Genomic DNA, 18948 nt, shown 5'->3' with positions numbered 1-18948 from the left:
AATTCTTGAGTTCCTTTACTTGGTAAGAAATGTCTTGAATGCATGCAATTATGAACTGCAGTTTCCCATTTTATAGCTATTTGACTTATATTTTTTCAGGTTTATGATATATTAATGTTCCTGGAGCTTATACTCATTTAAAAACAGCCTCAATACTGAAGTTCTTGAATGAAACAGCTCAATAGAAACTATGAAGATGGCTTTGTGTACAATATTGTTAGGATAGCATGTCCTAGATGTACATATCATAATCATGTTTTTAAAAAATATCTTATAGGTGAAGTGCCAGCATTATAAGAAAAAACGAACGGAGCAACAAGAAACTATTGCTTCTTTGCAAATGGAAGTCTGTAGATTAAAAAAGGAGGAAGAAGATCGCATTGTCACTCAAAACAGAGTGTTTGCCTATCTGTGCAAAAGAGTTCCTCATACCGTCTTGGATAGACAGTAATTTTGCTACATAAATTGATATGTAGCTAGATTCATTGTTGTGTTTGTTTGTTTGTTTTACCTGATATTATCTTGGGGGTGGTTATAACTCTTATAAACTAGAAAAGCCTCTCCCTCCTCCTCTTCTGCATTGTTTTTCCCTGCTCATCCTGTTCTTTTTTTTTTTTTTTTTTTTGTTCTAGAGGTCCTTTGAAGAGTGGAATTGAACATTTACTAAAAATAACACTAAACTTTTAAATAAATTCATAATTAATCAGACATTTCTCAAAATAACTGATCCTTTTAGTGAAGAATAATATTGAGAGATCACTGTATGGGTTTTGGGGTTGCTTAGTTTTATTATGTTATTGATTTTAGGAGTTTTTAGTGGAAAGAACCAGGGACTATATATTTTGGAGGGAAAAAAAATCATCATTGATTTTTTTTTTAACCTAGCTGAAGTTAAGATAGTATTTTTATTTAAATTCTGATTTTACATTTGTAACTGTTGTCTTTTCCACTGAAAATCATTCTTAAGAACAATATTATAATTATTTGCTATATCCTATAATACATAAAAATAGTTTCAAAATAATAAAACTAGAATTACTAACAATAAGCCTACTGAATGAAATTTAAATTTCTGGGCAGCTCTCTTTGATATTAATATATTCCACTATGTATGCAGTCAAGATGTATATTTCTAAAATATCTTGAAATACTTGTTTCTCTGTGTGTTTGCGTCACCAAATTATAATGCAGTTAGGTTTGTTTCAATTTCTTTTCAATTTTCAGGGATTGCTTTTTAAATTTTTACTTTTGAATGTGTAAACATTTATATAATTGCAAAATCAAAACTATTCATTATTTATATTCAGAGAAGTTGTGTTTTCTTTCCTGTCCCCTTTATTCTATCCTATCCTTACCTCCCCTATAGGTAATTGATTTTAAATGTTTAGTGTTATTTTTAGCAATATAAGTAGTATGGATATTATATACATATTCTCTCTTATGTACTAGCACCTTCTTTTTTTCTCTTAACAGTTTAAACTGATTGCATTTTAAGCGGTATTATATGTTTACCTAGTAGGACTGGAAATCTTGAATAATTAGATGTTTCTATTTTACTATAAAAATAAATGAGGTCAGATATAAAGTAAAAACAAGTTAAAACTATAGATTTTTTGATAATTATTTGAGAGATAATACACATATATAATTTTCATCCTCTTGAAGGAAAAGTAAGGACAAACACATAAAAAAACATAAAAATGTTAGTGAGAGGTGTGAATAAATAGAAGAGGGAGGCAAGGTAAGAAAAATAGGAGAGGTAAGGAAGAACAAAAAGGAGAGAGGTGAGGGAGAGAGAACTACAGTGGGAAGAAGAAGAGAGAAATTGGAAGGGAAGAATGAAAAAAAACAGTTAAGATGACTGGGTAAGAGGGTGAGAGAAGCACTGAGAGAACTTGAAATGTACCAGATGAAGTCAGGCTAATTCAGGTATGAATTTGTTTAGTGGGCCAGAGATTTTCCACTGTTTGATTTTTGTCAATGCAAACTTTCAGTTTGAGACACTGAAATGAAAAATTGTGAATTAAACCTATTGGAAATACATGAGTTGTAGCCACTGCAGATATTATTAAAAGTTACACGGGTACTGGGCTAAGTAATAGGGCACACACAGATGAGGAAAGCCATGATTCCTGCATTCAGTGACCTGGTAGTCTAGTTGGGTAGATAGACACATATGCATGTAAGTAAAATGTAAAGCAGATAGTGGTATGTACTATAAGGTGGGGCAGATAGGATACTAAGTGGGTGTGACATAGGGAGAAATTAGTGAAAGGTAAGAATGACTACATAGGCTTCATGAATGAGTTATCTTTTTAGCTGGACTACTAGGAACTATAGAATATTAATAGGCAGAGGTGAGAGAAAGGATGTTTCAATTAGAGAAATATGATAACAGGAAAAGTGAATGTGTTTGGGACGTCAAGAGTCCAAGAGGTCTGGAACATAGGATACATGAGATTCTGGGAAGAGTCTTAAGAGACAATATGACAATATGGAAAGTGTGTTGTAACTTTGAGAGACTTAAATTGGCCAAAGAGTTTGAGTTCTACTTTCTGTGTGGCAGGGAACATACCCAAAGATTCCTGAGCAAGGAGATTAAACCCAGAGACAGAAAGACAAGTTAGGAATCAGTTGTAGTAGTAGAGGGCTAATGAAGGTCTTAACTAGGACCAAAAACAAGGGAGAGACACTGCAAAGATGGACAGGAGTTGTCCAGACGAATTGGCTATAGATGTTGAAAGGAGTGGAGGAGTCAAAGATGGCCAGTTTTTAAACTACATTTGAAGGAACGGGGAAGAAATCGATGAATTCATTTATGGATATATACTTAGGCACCTTCAGTCATCCATGTAGATATATCAGGCCTGTTGTTAAAAGGGCCAAACTCCAGAGAACTTCCAAAGTCCATATAGAGACAGAAGAGGCAGAAGAGGAATTGTGTTTGGGTATCATGATAACCAAGGAACAAAAGTGTTTCAAGGAGAGGGTGATCGGCAGTGTTGCATGCTTCCTCACTGGTTAACTTGTTTACTTTCCCACTATTTTATTTGCTTAGAATTCCCAGTACTTAACATGTAATAAGTCCTCCCTAAAACTTTATTGAAGATAATTGGTTACAATCACTCAGAATGAATGAAGTTTTTTTATGAAGGAAAATATTAGAAATAGAATCATAGCATAAGGGGGAAGTAGGTCAAGAGGATTTGTGCAGGATATAAAGATTAAAGCATATTTTCAGGATAATGTGAAAGCTGGTATATGTTAAGATGCGGAAGGCTTGAAGAGAAAAAGAGTAATTGGGGAAGGGTTGAAGAGAAAAAGAGTAATCTAGAAAGTTGTGACATTAAGAGCACAATTGGCTGAATTAGTTCTGAAAAGGGGGATGGGTTGGTAATGTTTTCCCAAGATAGGAGGGAAACAGTATATTGTTCATTTAAAAAGAATAACACATGAAAGCATAGTATTATTTTGTTTTTCTCTCATTTTTTAAATCACAAAAGCAATAAATGTTTATAAAAATTCAGGCCGGGCGCGGTGGCTTACGCCTGTAATCCCAGCACTTTGGGAGGCCGAGGCCGGCGGATCACGAGGTCAGGAGATCGAGACCATCCTGGCTAACACAGTGAAACCCCGTCTCTACTAAAAATACAAAAAATTAGCCGGGCGTGGTGGCAGGCGCCTGTAGTCCCAGCTACTCGGGAGGCTGAGGCAGGAGAATGGCGTGAACCCGGAAGGTGGAGCTTACAGTGAGCCAGGATGACGCCACTGCACTCCAGCCTGGGCGACAGAGCATGACTCCATCTCAAAAAACAAACAAACAAAAAAAAAACAAAAAATAAAAATTCAAACAATATGAAAGTGTATATGGTAAAATGTAACAAATCTGCTTGCTTTCCTAATCCCCACATCCCAGAAATAACCTCCTCTCCTAACAATTCGGTGTGTGTCCTTCCTACTGTTTCTCAAAATGAGTGCTGTTGGCATTTTGAGTGAGACAGTTCTTTGTGTATTGTTGTGTTGTTCACCGATGAATTTTTAGCATTCTGCCCCCTCTCCAACTAGTCAATATGGCAACATTGCCCCTTCATACACCCGCTAGCTTACAATATTATTCTCTGGTTAAGAACCCACAGAGTTCTTTTTCAGTATATATACATATTCACATCTAACTTTTTTCTTTTCTTTTTAGACAAAAGTAAAAAATATACATTTGATTATGCAACATTAATTTTTTCCATCATCATTCCTTGTTAAGGACATACAAAGTTACATTATTTTTTCTACTTCTCCATTATTTTCTTTTTCTTTCTTTTTTTTTTTTCTTTTTGAGATGGAGTCTTCCTCTGTCGCCAGGCTGTAGTGCAGTGGTGCGCTCTTGGCTCACTGCAAGCTCCGCCTCCTGGGTTCAAGTGATTCTCCTGCCTCAGCCTCCCGAATAGCTGGGACTACAGGCACTCGCCACGACGCCCAGCTAATTTTTTGTATTTTTAGTAGAGATGGGGTTTCACCATGTTGGCCAGGATGGTCTCGAACTGCTGGCCTTGTGATCCGCCTGCCTCGGCCTCCCAAAGTGCTGGGATTACAGGCTTGAGCCACTGCACCCAGCCCATTATTTTCTATAGTATGGATGTGCCATTATTTATTTAACCTTTCTCCTGATGGAGAGTTAAATTATTTCTGGCTTTTCACTCTTATAAATAATGGTGCAGTGAACAACTTTGTTCATATTGAGTTGCATCCTTTGACATATTTCTGTGGGAGATATTGCTAGAGGTAGAATTGTTGGGACAAGGAGGATATGCATTTAATATGTTGAGATATAATGTTTATAGTTATTTTTAAATCTATACTTTGAAATTAATATAACATATGACTTAGTATAGTATTTGCTTTTTGGTAAGAATCACTTAAATTTTTTAAAGCCTGCCAGATAATCTGTACTTACTTTTACACTGTAATTTGAAATATGTGGTGAAACTAGTAGATGCTGTAATACCGCATTTTGAAAATAACTCAATATTCTGTTTTCTAGGTTGCTTTGTCTAATTGATTACTATGAATCTAAAATTAGAAAAATTCATACACAAAGGTACGACTAATCCTGTATTACAGTTTTTAAAGTTTTTAATCCAGTATTCACACCAGAAGTTTCTGTAGCTTTTGAAACTTTAATATACTATGGAAATCCACCTAATATGTCACTGTGAAGTTCTTTTTTATAAAGAACTTGAAGACTGTATTTTACAACTTAAGTCAAGATGTATTGTTGTATTTATGTTAAATTATGTATACTTAATTATCACCAAAGTATTGGTCACAGCAGAAATGGTATTTCCCTTTATTTTCTTGAAGTATTATAATTTTTTCTACTGATATGATCTAGCCCCTGGGTAGTTACCGAGTATATCCACAAAGTGCATAGAATTAGATTGGCTGCCTACCAAAGTGTAACCTAATTAGTATGCAGATTTATGTGAGATAAAGATAAAATGTCAGTGAAAAATCAAGCTTATAGATTAAAACACACTTATCACCTGATTAAATAAGCATAGAGATAAATGGTCTTTGGCTAAACTAAAATAGCTGAAGGATATCTAAGATATAATCTAAAATGCTTTAATGTAAGGTCACTAAAACAGTAGCTAATCTTTTTATTATTTATAGATGGAACAGTTCTTTTAACAAATATTTATTTGAGCACCTATTTTGTACCATGTTCTAAGTAATTAGGATCCCATAATAAAGCAGATAAATTCTTCACTTTTATGAAGCGTATGCTCTAGTATTCTTGCCCCAAGAATAGTGACTTTCCAAAATCTTGGAGAGAATAATGGCAGAGCTCTGTGGGTTGCTGGTTGCTGATTATCTGTAGTACTGTGGGGACTCCAAAAAAAAAAAAAAAAAAAAAAAAGGAAAAGGAAAAGAAGAAGGAAGGAAGGGAAGAAGAGAGCAACTAATTAAAAAGCAACTTCTTGCTTTATATTCTTTTCAGAAAGCAGCATTTTATCAAGTAGCTTCAGGGACCTTCTGACTTCCAAATGAAACTGTCGTTTAGATGGTGGAGATTCTACAAAGATAGGACAACTACTCAACTCGGCTGTTGTAGCACAAAATCAGCCACAGATAATATGTAAATGAATTGGCACAGGTGTGTTCCAATAAAAATATTTACAAAACCAACAGCCTGCTGAATATAGCCTGCAGACAGCAGTTTGCTGACCCCTGATCTAGATGATGAAGAGAGGGGATTTGGGGTTTTTAGTAAGAGTAGAAAAGATTTAACATAACATATCCATCAGGAAATCTTTTGTGTAGAATATGATGTGAGAGGTACTTGTAGAGTTCTGCAAACGGGGTTCTCTGACTAAAGATGATAAAAAGGATTGAGGTCATTGGAGTGGTGGTATTGAATTTAGTTGTCATGAATTTGTAATGAAAATCTGGGGCTGAGGAATGAGTGACTTGGAAAAGAATCACTTTTTAACTTAAAAAGCTTTTCATCAATTGTCTAGCTGAAGTAAAGTATTTTGGCCTATACAAATTATCCTTGGGTCAGATATTTGGATTGGATGTCTTATTGAGGGAAGTGGAGGATAGGAAGAAAATAGGAGATACATTAATAAATAATATTCTACAAATGAGAAAATTTGCAGCAATAAAAAGAGTCTCTCTCCTAAGGAGGGGGTTTTTCGGGATTCATTGACTGAGTGGAGTTTATATCATAAACTCAGTCTCCTTTCTAAGAGTAAGTACTAACTTGAAAGTGAGATTCTGGCAATTTCAGGATAGATTTTGAGATCTACAAATAGGATATAGGTATCACCTAAAGAAGTAGGAGTACTGTAACAGGAGGATGTAACAATTCATTGACAAGTATTACATTAGTAAAGAAGATGAAAGAGAAGAGGGGGGAAGCCAGGCCAAGATTTGGAGGCCTAAGTAGGTTAAACAGGAAGCAGAGGAGAAGAGCTGTGACCCTGTAGAACTGAAGCAGCAAGACCAAAGGAAGAAGACAGGTGGGACATGGGCCTCTCGCAGTGGCAAAAGCTTCTCTGCTTGTCCATTTTTTTAAGGCCAGTGTTGTCCAAAGTTTTTTTTTGTTGTTGTTGTTGTTTTTATCATCAGACTATATGCACATGTGTAAAATAAACACATTGGGAATAAATAAATCATTTGAACTGAATCAATCCATTGATACTTACTAGACTGGTGATATGTTTATGTGTAATACTAGAAATCATGCATGTACCCAGTGCACACTAGGCTACAATAGTAATACTTTATGTGATACAATAGTTAAAGTGAAATGTAGTCCTAAACAATAAAGTTGTGTTTAACAGAAAAGTATTTTATACTACTTCAATTTTGAAATTTAAGATTTAATGAAATTAAAAGTTTAGTTCCTTGGTGGCATTACCCGTATTTCAAGTGTTAAGCGGTAACCACTACCTCATGTAGCTATTGGTTACCATATAGGACATCACAGTGATAGTTAATCAAGATTGCTAAAAATAATCATACTTATTTGCTAGCACTTTGCATTTCACAGAGTCCTTCAGTATCTTTCATTTGCTTTTTACACCAGTCCTGTAAAGTAGATGTGACAGATACTATTTTACAGATGAGAAAATAAATTCTGAGAGATTGACTTATTCAAATAATACAACTAGTTAGTGGTGTTATCAAGGCTTGAACCAAGACTATTAAATCTGTTGCTTTTTCCACTTATGATCTACATTTTCTTCACATAGGTTTTTTGGTGACCTAAATGTACTAGAAGGAAAAAATAGTATGTGGAGAATGCATTTTTTAAAAGAACATGGATGTTCCACCTATGTTTCGTTCGTTTATTCAGCAGTGCTTTTTCACCTCCTCTTATATTCCATACTTTTTCTAGGCAGTGAGATACAGTGGTGAATAAGACAAAGTTCTGGTCCTCATGGATCATATATTCTAAGTAAAAAGAGTAAATGGATACTGTATATACTATAATATTAGATAGTAGTAGTGTTCTAATACCATTCTCTATGAGAACAAGTAGGAAATGTGGATTAATTTTAATTCATGTTTAGATTATTAAACCCTCATTACATTGGTTTAATTAGTTTTTTTCTTTGAAGATAGATTTTTCGTAAGTATACTGCATACATATTTTCATAGGCAATATAAAGAAGATGAAAGTCAGTCAGAAGAAGAAAACGACTACAGAAATCTGGATGCCTCACCAACTTATAAAGGCCTTTTAATGGTATGGGGACTGCATAACTAATAAATACTTTTTAATAAAGTAAGTAATCTAAGAAAGTTAATTATTTTTCTATGAAATGTGTTGCAGTCATTACAGAATCAACTCAAGGAATCAAAATCTAAGATTGATGCACTTTCAAGTGAAAAGCTGAACCTCCAAAAAGATTTGGAAACCAGGTGAGAGAAACTTAATTTTTTTTTTTTTTTTCCTGAGACAGGGTCTCACTCTGTCACTCAGGCCAAGTGCAGTGGTGTGATCATGTCTCACTGCAGCCTTGACCTCCAGGGCTCAAGCAATCTTTCCACTTCAGCCTCTTAAGTAGCTGGGGCTATAGGTGCAAGCCACCACACCCAGCTAATTTTTAAAATTATTTATTTTTAATTGAGACAGAGTCTTACTCTGTCACCCAGGCTGGAGTGCAGTGGCGCGATCTCAGCTCACTGCAACCTCTGTCTCCCAGGTTCAAGCGATTCTTCTGCCTCAGCCTCCCGAGTAGCTGGGATTACAGATGCACACCATGACGGCTGGCTATTTTGTGTATTTTTAGTAGGATGAGGTTTCGCCATGTTTGTCAGGCTGGTCTCAGACTTCTGACCTCAAGTGATCCTTTCTCCTTGGCCTCCCAAAGTGCTGGGATTACAGGTATGAGCCACCATCCTCAGCCTCTAATTTTTTAATTTTTTGTTTGGTAGAGATGGGGTCTCCCTGTGTTGCCTAGGCTGGTCTTGAACTCCTAGGCCCAGTGCCAGAATTCCCAAAGTACTGGAATTACAGGCATGAGCCACTGCATCCAGCCAATTTTTCTTCATCCTTTGAAAAGTAAACATACTGGAATTTGGAATATTAAATGCACCATTCTAGCTCCTTTGCTCTAAAGCTAATCATGAGTACATAATATTCTTATACTCACTTTAGTCAGTTCTTTCCCGTGATAACTTATGAAAGGAACAAGAGCACATGGGTAGGCAAGGGAAATGAGAAAATAGGAGTCCACAGTGAAGAAGACAAAACTAGCTAAGAACTTCCAATAAGCTGGGCATAGTGGCTTTCACCTGTAATCTCAGCACTTTGGGAGGCTGAGGCAGGTAGATTGCTTGAGGCAGGAATTCGAGACCAGCATGGGCAACATGGCAAAACCCCTTCTCTACAAAAAACATAAAAATTAGCTGGGTGTGGTGGTCTGTGGCTGTAGTCCCAGCTACTCCAAAGACTGAGGTGGAAGGATCACTTGACCCCAGGAGGTCAGGGCTGCAGTAAGCCATGATTGTGTCACTGTACTCCAGCCTGTGTGACAGAGCGAGACCCTGTGTCAAAAAAACAAAACAAAACAAAAAAAACTTCAAATAGATTGTCTTTTTTTTTTTTGCTTTTAAAAAATAGCTTTATTGAGTTACAATTGATGTACAGTACACTGCATATATGTAAGGTACACAATTTATTGAATTTTGATATGTGTATACACCTGTGAAACAGTTATAATCCAGATAATCACCCTAACAATCACAGTCAAGATAATCACCTTGGAGGCTAGGTGCAGTGGCTAATGCCTATAATACCAGCACTTTGGGAAGCCCAGGTAGGAGGATTGTTTGAGGCCAGGAGTTCGAGACCAGCCTGAGTAACATGTGAGACCTCATCTCTACAAATAATTTTAGCCCATTGAGATTTTTTTTTTTTTTTTTTTTTTGAGACGGAGTCTTGCTCTGTCGCCCAGGCTGGAGTGCTGTGGCACGATCTTGGGTCACTGCAGCCTCTGCCTCCCGGGCTCAAGTGATTTATCCTGCCTCAGCCTCCCAAGTAGCTGGGACTACAGGCGCCCACCACCACGCCCGGCTAATTTTTTGTATTTTTAGTAGAGATGGGGTTTCACCATGTTAGCCAGGATGGTCTCGATCTCCTGACCTCGTGATCCGCCCGCCTCGGCCTCCCAAAGTGTTAATTACAAGCGTGAGCCACCGTGCCCGGCCTACAAATAATTTTAAAAATTAGCCAGGCCTGCGCAAGGATGACACGCAAATTCATGAAGCGTTCCATATTAAAAAAAAATAAAAATTAGCCAGGCATGGTAGCGTACTCCTGCAGTCCCAGGAGTACTCCTGTACTCCTCAGTCTCACTAAGGAGGCTGAGGTGAGAAGATCACTTGAGCCCAGGAGGTCAAGGCTGCAGTGAGCTGTGATCACACCACTACACTCCAACCTGGGCAACAGAGACCCTGTCTCTTAAAACAAAACAAAAAACTCTAAAAGTTATCTCTTGCCCCTTTTGTAATCCCTCCTGCCCCTCTTTGCCTTTGCCTGAGACAACCACTGATTTGCTTTCAATCATTATACGTTAGTTTATATTTCCTAGACTTCTTATAAGTGGAGCTATACAATATTTACTCTTTTTTGTCTATCGTCTTTCACTCAGCATGATTATTATCTTAAATTTTTATTTTAATTGCTAATTGACAAATTACAGCTGTATATATTTATGAGGCACAAAGTGATGTTACGATTCATGATTATAATGCAGAATAATTAAATCAAGCTAATTAACATATCCATTATCTAATACCTTTTGTGGTTGAAAACATTTGAAATTTACTCTTAGTGATTTTGAAATGTATACTACATTAATATTTACTATATTAGATTCACTCTTTTGCCAGCGGAGTTCTCATTCTCAAATTATACTGGAATGCCTTGTTATTCTTATTCCTGTGCTGTGGGATGAGAAGAAAAGTAAAATTTATAATGGCACACAACAGAAAGATATATCCAGCATAGCTACAAAAGGATGACACTCTCTATGTTGACAGTAATAAAGAATGAACATTGTTGAGCCTTTTTTCATTCAACAAATATTTGAATACCTATAGTAAGTTAGACACTGTCCCAAACTCTGGGGTGAAGAAGGGACCAAAACAAATTTCCTGTTCTCAATAAGCTTATATTTAATGGCTGGGTGTGGTGGCTCACACCTGTAATCCCAGCACTTTAGGAGGCCGAGGCAGGCCTCCTGAGGTCAAGAGTTTGAGACCAGCCTGGCCAACTTGGTGAAACCCTGTCTTTACCAAAAAAATACAAAAATCAGCCCGGTGTGGTGGTACGCATCTGTAGTCCCAGCTATTCAAGAGGCCAAGGTGAGAGAATAGTTTGAACCTGGGAGGTGGAGGTTGCAGTGAGCTGAACTTGTGCCACTGCACTCCAGCCTAGGTGACAGTGTGAGACCCTTTCTCAAAAAAAACAAAAAACAACAAGAAAAAACTTATACCTTAATGGAGAGAAGGACCTGATACCTACCATAAGCCATTTATATAAAATGTGAAAACCTTGAACACAATAATATGTAAATTTATGATTATATAAATATGTAGTAAAAATTTAAAAACATACATGGGAATAATGAACAATGAATTGAGGATAGTGGTTCTCTATGGTATGGGAAGGAGAAGAATGACATTAATGAGGGAATTTTAAGTACACGTATAAAGTTTGAGTTAAGATTTGAATCAAATCTGTTAATATTCAAATTTGATAAAGCTAGGTGGTGGATACATCAGGATTTGTTATAATGTTCTCTGTTTTTGTCTGTATACTTGAAATATTTCACTATAAAAACAAGTAACAGATTAGCAGCAAAAAACGACTAAAAGGCTTTGAATAAGGGATTACAGAGAAGAAGAAATCTAAATGGCCAGTAAACTCCAAATTAGCAGTCATGAAATATTTTCAGAAGTTTAATAAGTGTATTTGTGACAAGTAACAAAGTTTTGTATGTCGTTTATTTAAGTACCTTTATGCTTTTATTCAGTAAATTGAATTAATTTATCATTATTTATTTTCCACAGGCCTACACAGCATGAATTAAGACTTTATAAACAGCAGGTGAAGAAGCTGGAAAAAGCCCTTAAGAAAAACGTCAAGTAATTATATTTTTACCAAAATTGCCTCTTTTATTAGGATTTTTTATTTTATTTATTTATTTATTTTTATTTTTATTTATTTTTTTTATTATACTGTAAGGGTACATCTGCACAACGTGCAGGTTAGTTACATATGTATACATGTGCCATGTTGGTGTGCTGCACCCAGTAACTCGTCATTTAACATTAGGTATATCTCCTAATGCTATCCCTCCCCCCCTCCCCCCACCCCATAACAGGCCCCAGTGTGTGGTGTTCCCCTTCCTGTGTCCATGTGTTCTCATTGTTCAACTCCCACCTATGAGTGAGAACATGCGGTGTTTGGTTTTTTGTCCTTGTGATAGTTTGCTGAGAATGATGGTTTCCAGCTTCATCCATGTCCCTACAAAGGACATGAACTCATCATTTTTTATGGCTGCATAGTATTCCATGGTGTATATGTGCCACATTTTCTTAATCCAGTCTATCATTGTTGGACATTTGGGTTGGTTCCAAGTCTTTGCTATTGTGAATAGTGCCACAATAAACATACAGGTGCATGTGTCTTTATAGCAGCATGATTTATAATCCTTTGTGTATATACCCAGTAATGGGATGGCTGGGTCAAATGGTATTTCTAGTTCTAGAACCTTGAGGAATCACCACACTGTCTTCCACAATGGTTGAACTAGCTTACAGTTCCACCAACAGTGTAAAAGTGTTCCTATTTCTCCACATCCTCTCCAGCACCTGTTGTTTCCTGACTTTTTAATGATCACCATTCTAACTGGTGTGAGATGGTATCTCACTGTGGTTTTGATTTGTATTTCTCTGATGGCCAGTGATGATGAGCATTTTTTCACGTGTCTTTTGGCTGCATAAATGTCTTCTTTTGAGAAGTGTCTGTTCATATCCTTCGCCCACTTGTTGATGGGGTTGTTTGTTTTTTTTCTTGTAAATTTGTTTGAGTTCATTGTAGATTGTGGATATTAGCCCTTTTTCAGATGAGTAGATGGCAAAAATTTTCTCCCATTCTGTAGGTTGCCTGTTCACTCTGTTCACTCTGATTCACTCTGTTCATTCTGTTCACTCTGATGGTAGTTTCTTTTGCTGTGCAGAAGTTCTTTAGTTTAATTAGATCCCATTTGTCAATTTTAGCTTTTGTTGCCATTGCTTTTGGTGTTTTAGACATGAAGTCCTTGCCCATGCCTATGTCCTGAATGGTATTGCCTAGGTTTTCTTCTAGGGTTTTTATGGTTTTAGGTCTAACATGTAAGTCTTTAATCCATCTTGAATTAATTTTTGTATAAGGTGTAAGGAAGGAATCCAGTTTCAGCTTTCTACATATGGCTAGCCAGTTTTCCCAGCACCATTTATTAAATAGGGAATCCTTTCCCCGTTTCTTGTTTTTGTCAGGTTTGTCAAAGATCAGATGGTTGTAGATACGTGGCATTATTTCTGAGGGCTCTGTTCTGTTCCATTGGTCTATATCTCTGTTTTGGTACCAGTACCATGCTGTTTTGGTTACTGTAGCCTTGTAGTATAGTTTGAAGTCAGGTAGCGTGATGCCTTCAGCTTTGTTCTTTTGGCTTAGGATTGACTTGGCAATGAGGGCTCTTTTTTGGTTCCATATGAACTTTAAAGTAGATTTTTCCAATTCTGTGAAGAAAGTCAGTGGTAGCTTGATGGGGATGGCATTGAATCTATAAATTACCTTGGGTAGTATGGCCATTTTCATGATATTGATTCTTCCTACCCATGAGCATGGAACGTTCTTCCATTTGTTTGTATCCTCTTTTATTTCATTGAGCAGTGGTTGGTAGTTATCCTTGAAGAGGTCCTTCATGTTCCTTGTAAGTGGGATTCCTGGGTTTTTTATCTCTTTGAAGCAATTGTGAATGGGAGTTCACTCATGATTTGGCTCTCTGTTTGTCTGTTATTGGTGTATAAGAATGCTTGTGATTTTTGCACATTGATTTTGTATCCTGAGATTTTGCTGAAGTTGCCTATCAGCTTAAGGAGATTTTGGGCTGAGACAGTGGGGTTTTCTAGATATACAATCATGTCATCTGCAAACAGGGACAATTTGACTTCCTCTTTTCCTAATTGAATACCCTTTATTTCCTTCTCCTGCCTGATTGCCCTGGCCAGAACTTCCAATACTATGTTGAATAGGAGTGGTGAGAGAGGGCATCCCTGTCTTGTGCCAGGTTTCAAAGGGAATGCTTCCAGTTTTTGCCCATTCAGTATGATATTGGCTGTGGGTTTGTCATAAATAGCTCTTATTATTTTGAGATATGTCCCATCAATACCTAATTTATTGAGAGTTTTTAGCAAGAAGCGTTGTTGAATTTTGTCAAAGGCCTTTTCTGCATCTATTGAGATAATTACATGGTTTTTGTCTTTGGTTCTGTTTATATGCTGGATTACATTTATTGATTTGCATATGTTGAACCAGCCTTGCATCCCAGGGATAAAGCCCACTTGACTATGGTGGATAAGCTTTTTGATGTGCTGCTGGATTCCATTTGCCAGTATTTTACTGAGGATTTTTGCATCGATGTTCATCAGGGATATTGGTCTAAAATTCTCTTTTTTGGTTGTGTGTCTGTCAGGCTTTGGTATCAGGATGGTGCTGGCCTCATAAAATGAGTTAGGGAGGATTCCCTCTTTTTCTATTGATTGGAATAGTTTCAGAAGGAATGGTACCAGCTCCTCCTTGTACCTCTGGTAGAATTTGGCTGTGAATCCATCTGGTCCTGGACTTTTTTTGGTTGGTAAGCTATTAATTATGGTCTCAATTTCAGAGCCTATTATTGGTCTATTCAGAGATTCAACTTCTTCCTGGTTTAGTCTTGGGAGGGTGCATGTGTTAAGGAATTTATCCATTTCTTCTAGATTTTCTAGTTTATTTGCGTAGAGGTGTTTATAGTATTCTCCGATGGTAGTTTGTATTTCTGTGGGATCTGTGGTGATATCCCCTTTATCATTTTTTATTGTGTCTATTTGATTTTTCTCTCTTTTCTTCTTTATTAGTCTTGCTAGTGGTCTATCAATTTTGTTGATCTTTTCAAAAAACCAGCTCCTGGATTCATTGATTTTTTTGAAGGGTTTTTTATGTCTCTATTTCCTTCAGTTCTGCTCTGATCTTAGTTATTTCTTGCCTTTTGCTAGCTTTTGAATGTGTTTGCTCTTGCTTCTCTAGTTCTTTTTTTTTTTTAATTTTTTTTAGTATTTATTGATCATTCTTGGGTTTTTCTCGGAGAGGGGGATTTGGCAGGGTCATAGGACAATAGTGGAGAGAAGGTCAGCAGATAAACATGTGAACAAAGGTCTCTGGTTTTCCTAGGCAGAGGACCCTGCGGCCTTCCGCAGTGTTTGTGTCCCTGGGTACTTGAGATTAGGGAGTGGTGATGACTCTTAACGAGCATGCTGCCTTTAAGCATCTGTTTAACAAAGCACATCTTGCACCGCCCTTAATCCATTTAACCCTGAGTTGACACAGCACGTTTCAGAGAGCAAGGGGTTGGGGATAAGGTTATAGATTAACAGCATCCCAAGGCAGAAGAATTTTTCTTAGTACAGAACAAAATGGAGTCTCCTATGTCTACTTCTTTCTACACAGACATAGTAACAATCTGATCTCTCTGTCTTTTCCCCACATTTCCCCCTTTTCTATTTGACAAAACCGCCATCATCATCATGGCCCGTTCTCAGTGAGCTGTTGGGTACACCTCCAGACGGGGTGGCGGCCGGGCAGAAGGGCTCCTCACTTCCCAGACATGGCGGCGGGGCAGAGGGTCTCCCCACCCCCCCAGACGGGGTGGCCGGGCAGAGGTGCCCCCCACCTCCCAGATGGGGCGGCTGCCGGGCGGGGGCGCCCCCCACCTCCCAGATGGGGCGGCGGCCGGGCGGAGACGTTCCTCACCTCCCAGACGGGGCGGCTGCCGGGCGGAGGAGCTCCTCACTTCTCAGACGGGGCGGCCGGGCAGAGGTGCTCCTCAGTTCCCAGACGGAGTCGCGGCCGGGCAGAGGCACTCCTCACCTCCCAGACAGGGTGGCGGCCAGGTAGAGATGCTCCTCACCTCCCAGACGGGGCAGCCGGGCAGAGGCACTCCTCACATCCCAGACGGGGCGGCTGGGCAGAGGTGCTCCCCACATCCCAGACAATGGGCAGCCGGGCAGAGACGCTCCTCACTTCCTATACGAGATGACAGCCTGGAAGAGGCACTCCTCACTTCCCAGACTGGGCGGCCGGGCAGAGGGGCTCCTCACATCCCAGATGATGGGCGGCCAGGCAGAGACGCTCCTCAGTTCCTAGATGGGGTGGCGGCCGGGAAGAGGCACTCCTCACTTCCCAGACTGGGCGACTGGGCAGAGGGGCTCCTCACATCCCAGACGATGGGCGGCCTGGCAGAGACGCTCCTCACTTCCTAGACGGGGTGGCGGCCGGGCAGAGGCTGCAATCTCAGCACTTTGGGAGGCCAAGGCAGGCAGCTGGGAGGTGGAGGTTGTAGCGAGCCAAGATCATGCCACTGCACTCCAGCTTGGGCAACATTGAGCACTGAGTGAACAAGACTCTGTCTGCAATCCCGGCACCTCGGGAGGCCGAGGCGAGCAGATCACTCGAGGTCAGGAGTTGGAGAGCAGCCCGGCCAACACGGCAAAACCGTGTCTCCACCGAAAAATACAAAAACCAGTCAGGCGTGGCGGCGCGCACCTGCAATCCCAGGCACTCGGCAGGCTGAGGCAGGAGAATCAGGCAGGGAGGTTGCACTGAGCCGAGATCGCGGCAGTACAGTCCAGCCTTGGCAACAGAGGGAGACCGTGGCCAAGTGGGAGACGGAGACGAGGGAGAGGGGGAGACTGTGAAAAGGGAGAGAGAGAGGGAGAGGGAGCTCTAGTTCTTTTAATTGTGATGTTAGGGTGTCAATTTTAGATCTTTCCTGCTTTCTCTTGTGGGCATTTAGTGCTATAAATTTCCCTCTACACACTGCTTTGAATGTGTCCCAGGGATTCTGGTATGTTGTGTCTTTGTTCTCATTGGTTTCAAATAACATCTTTATTTCTGCCTTCATTTTGTTATGTACCCAGTAGTCATTCAGGAGCAGGTTGTTCAGTTTCCATGTAGTTGAGTGGTTTTGAGTGAGTTTCTTAATCCTGAGTTCTAGTTTGATTGCACTGTGGTCTGAGAGACAGTTTGTTATAATTTCTGTTCTTTTACATTTGCTGAGGAGTGCTTTACTTCCAACTATGTGGTCGATTTTGGAATAGGTGTGGTGTGGTGCTGAGAAGAATGTACATTCTATTGCTTTGGGGTGGGGAGTTCTGTAGATGTCTATTAGGTCCGCTTGGTGCAGAGCTGAGTTCAATTCCTGGATATCCTTCTTAATTTTCTGTCTCGTTGATCTGTCTAATGTTGACAGTGGGGTGTTAAAGTCTCCCATTATTATTGTGTGGGAGTCTAAGTCTCTTTGTAGGTCTCTAAGGACTTGCTTTATGAATCTGGGTGCTCCTGTATTGGGTGCATATATATTTAACATAGTTAGCTCTTCTTGTTGAATTGATCCCTTTACCATTATGTAATGGCCTTCGTTGTCTCTTTTGATCTTTGTTGGTTTAAAGTCTGTTTTATCAGAGACTAGGATTGCAATCCCTGCCTTTTTTTGTTTTCCATTTGCTTGGTAGATCTTCCTCCATCCCTTAATTTTGAGCCTATGTGTGTCTCTGCATGTGAGATGGGCTTCCTGAATACAGCACACTGATGGGTCTTGACTCTTTATCCAATTTGCCAGTCTGTGTCTTTTAATTGGAGCATTTAGCCCATTTACATTTAAGGTTAATATTGTTATGTGTGAATTTGATCCTGTCATTATGATGTTAGCTGGTTATTTTGCTCGTTAGTTGATGCAGTTTCTTCCTAGCCTTGATGGTCTTTACAATTTGGCATGTTTTTGCGGTGGCTGGTACCGGTTGTTCCTTTCCATGTTTATTGCTTCCTTCAGGAGCTCTTGTAGGACAGGCCTGGTGGTGACAAAATCTCTCAGCATTTGCTTGTCTGTAAAGGATTTTATTTCTCCTTCACTTATGAAGCTTAGTTTGGCTGGATATGAAATTCTGGGTTGAAAATTCTTTTCTTTAAGAATGTTGAATATTGCCCCTAACTCTCTTCTGGCTTGTAGAGTTTCTGCTGAGAGATGAGCTGTTAGTCTGATGGCCTTCCCTTTGTGGGTAACCCGAGCTTTCTCTCTGGCTGCCCTTAACATTTTTTCCTTCATTTCAACTTTGATGAATCTGACAATTATGTGTCTTGGAGTTGCTCTTCTCGAGGAGTATCTTTGCAGCATTCTCTGTATTTCCTGAATTTGAATGTTGGCCTACCTTGCTAGGTTGGGGAAGTTCTCCTGGATAATATCCTGCAGAGTGTTTTCCAGCTTGGTTCCATTCTCCCCGTCACTTTCAGGTACATCAATCAGACGTAGATTTGGTCTTTTCACATAGTCCCATATTTTCTTGGAGGCTTTGTTCATTTCTTTTTATTCTTTTTTCTCTAAACTTCTCTTCTCACTTCATTTCATTAATTTGATCTTCCATCACTGATACCCTTTCTTCCAGTTGATCGAATCGGCTACTGAGGCTTGTGCATTCGTCACATAGTTGTCGTGCCTTGGTTTTCAGCTCCATCAGGTCCTTTAAGGACTTCTCTGTGTTGGTTATTCTAGTTAGTCATTCGTCTAATTTTTTTTCAGGGTTTTTAACTTCTTTGCCTTGGGTTCAAACTTCCTCCTTTAGCTCGGAGTAGTTTGATCT

At 39.0% G+C, this 18948-nt stretch overlaps 1 protein-coding gene across 4 annotated transcripts in view; it reads left to right on the top strand.

The window, feature by feature from the left end:
• Window positions 1–18948, top strand: part of CEP70 (centrosomal protein 70) — a 101425-nt gene that overhangs the window by 57662 nt on the left and 24815 nt on the right. For all 4 annotated transcript variants that reach the window (XM_019024362.3, XM_019024363.3, XM_019024360.4 and 1 more), the window contains exons 7-11: window positions 278–447; window positions 5036–5092; window positions 8164–8251; window positions 8339–8427; window positions 12085–12159. In XM_019024362.3, the coding sequence (XP_018879907.1) occupies window positions 278–447; window positions 5036–5092; window positions 8164–8251; window positions 8339–8427; window positions 12085–12159 (479 nt within the window). The remainder of the gene's footprint in view (window positions 1–277; window positions 448–5035; window positions 5093–8163; window positions 8252–8338; window positions 8428–12084; window positions 12160–18948) is intronic.

Source organism: Gorilla gorilla, chromosome 2 (assembly GCF_029281585.2).
Source record: "Gorilla gorilla gorilla isolate KB3781 chromosome 2, NHGRI_mGorGor1-v2.1_pri, whole genome shotgun sequence".
Lineage (NCBI taxonomy): Eukaryota > Metazoa > Chordata > Mammalia > Primates > Hominidae > Gorilla > Gorilla gorilla.
The sequence above is the reverse complement of the archived record's forward strand: the minus strand, read 5'-3'. Positions and strand labels throughout refer to the sequence as shown.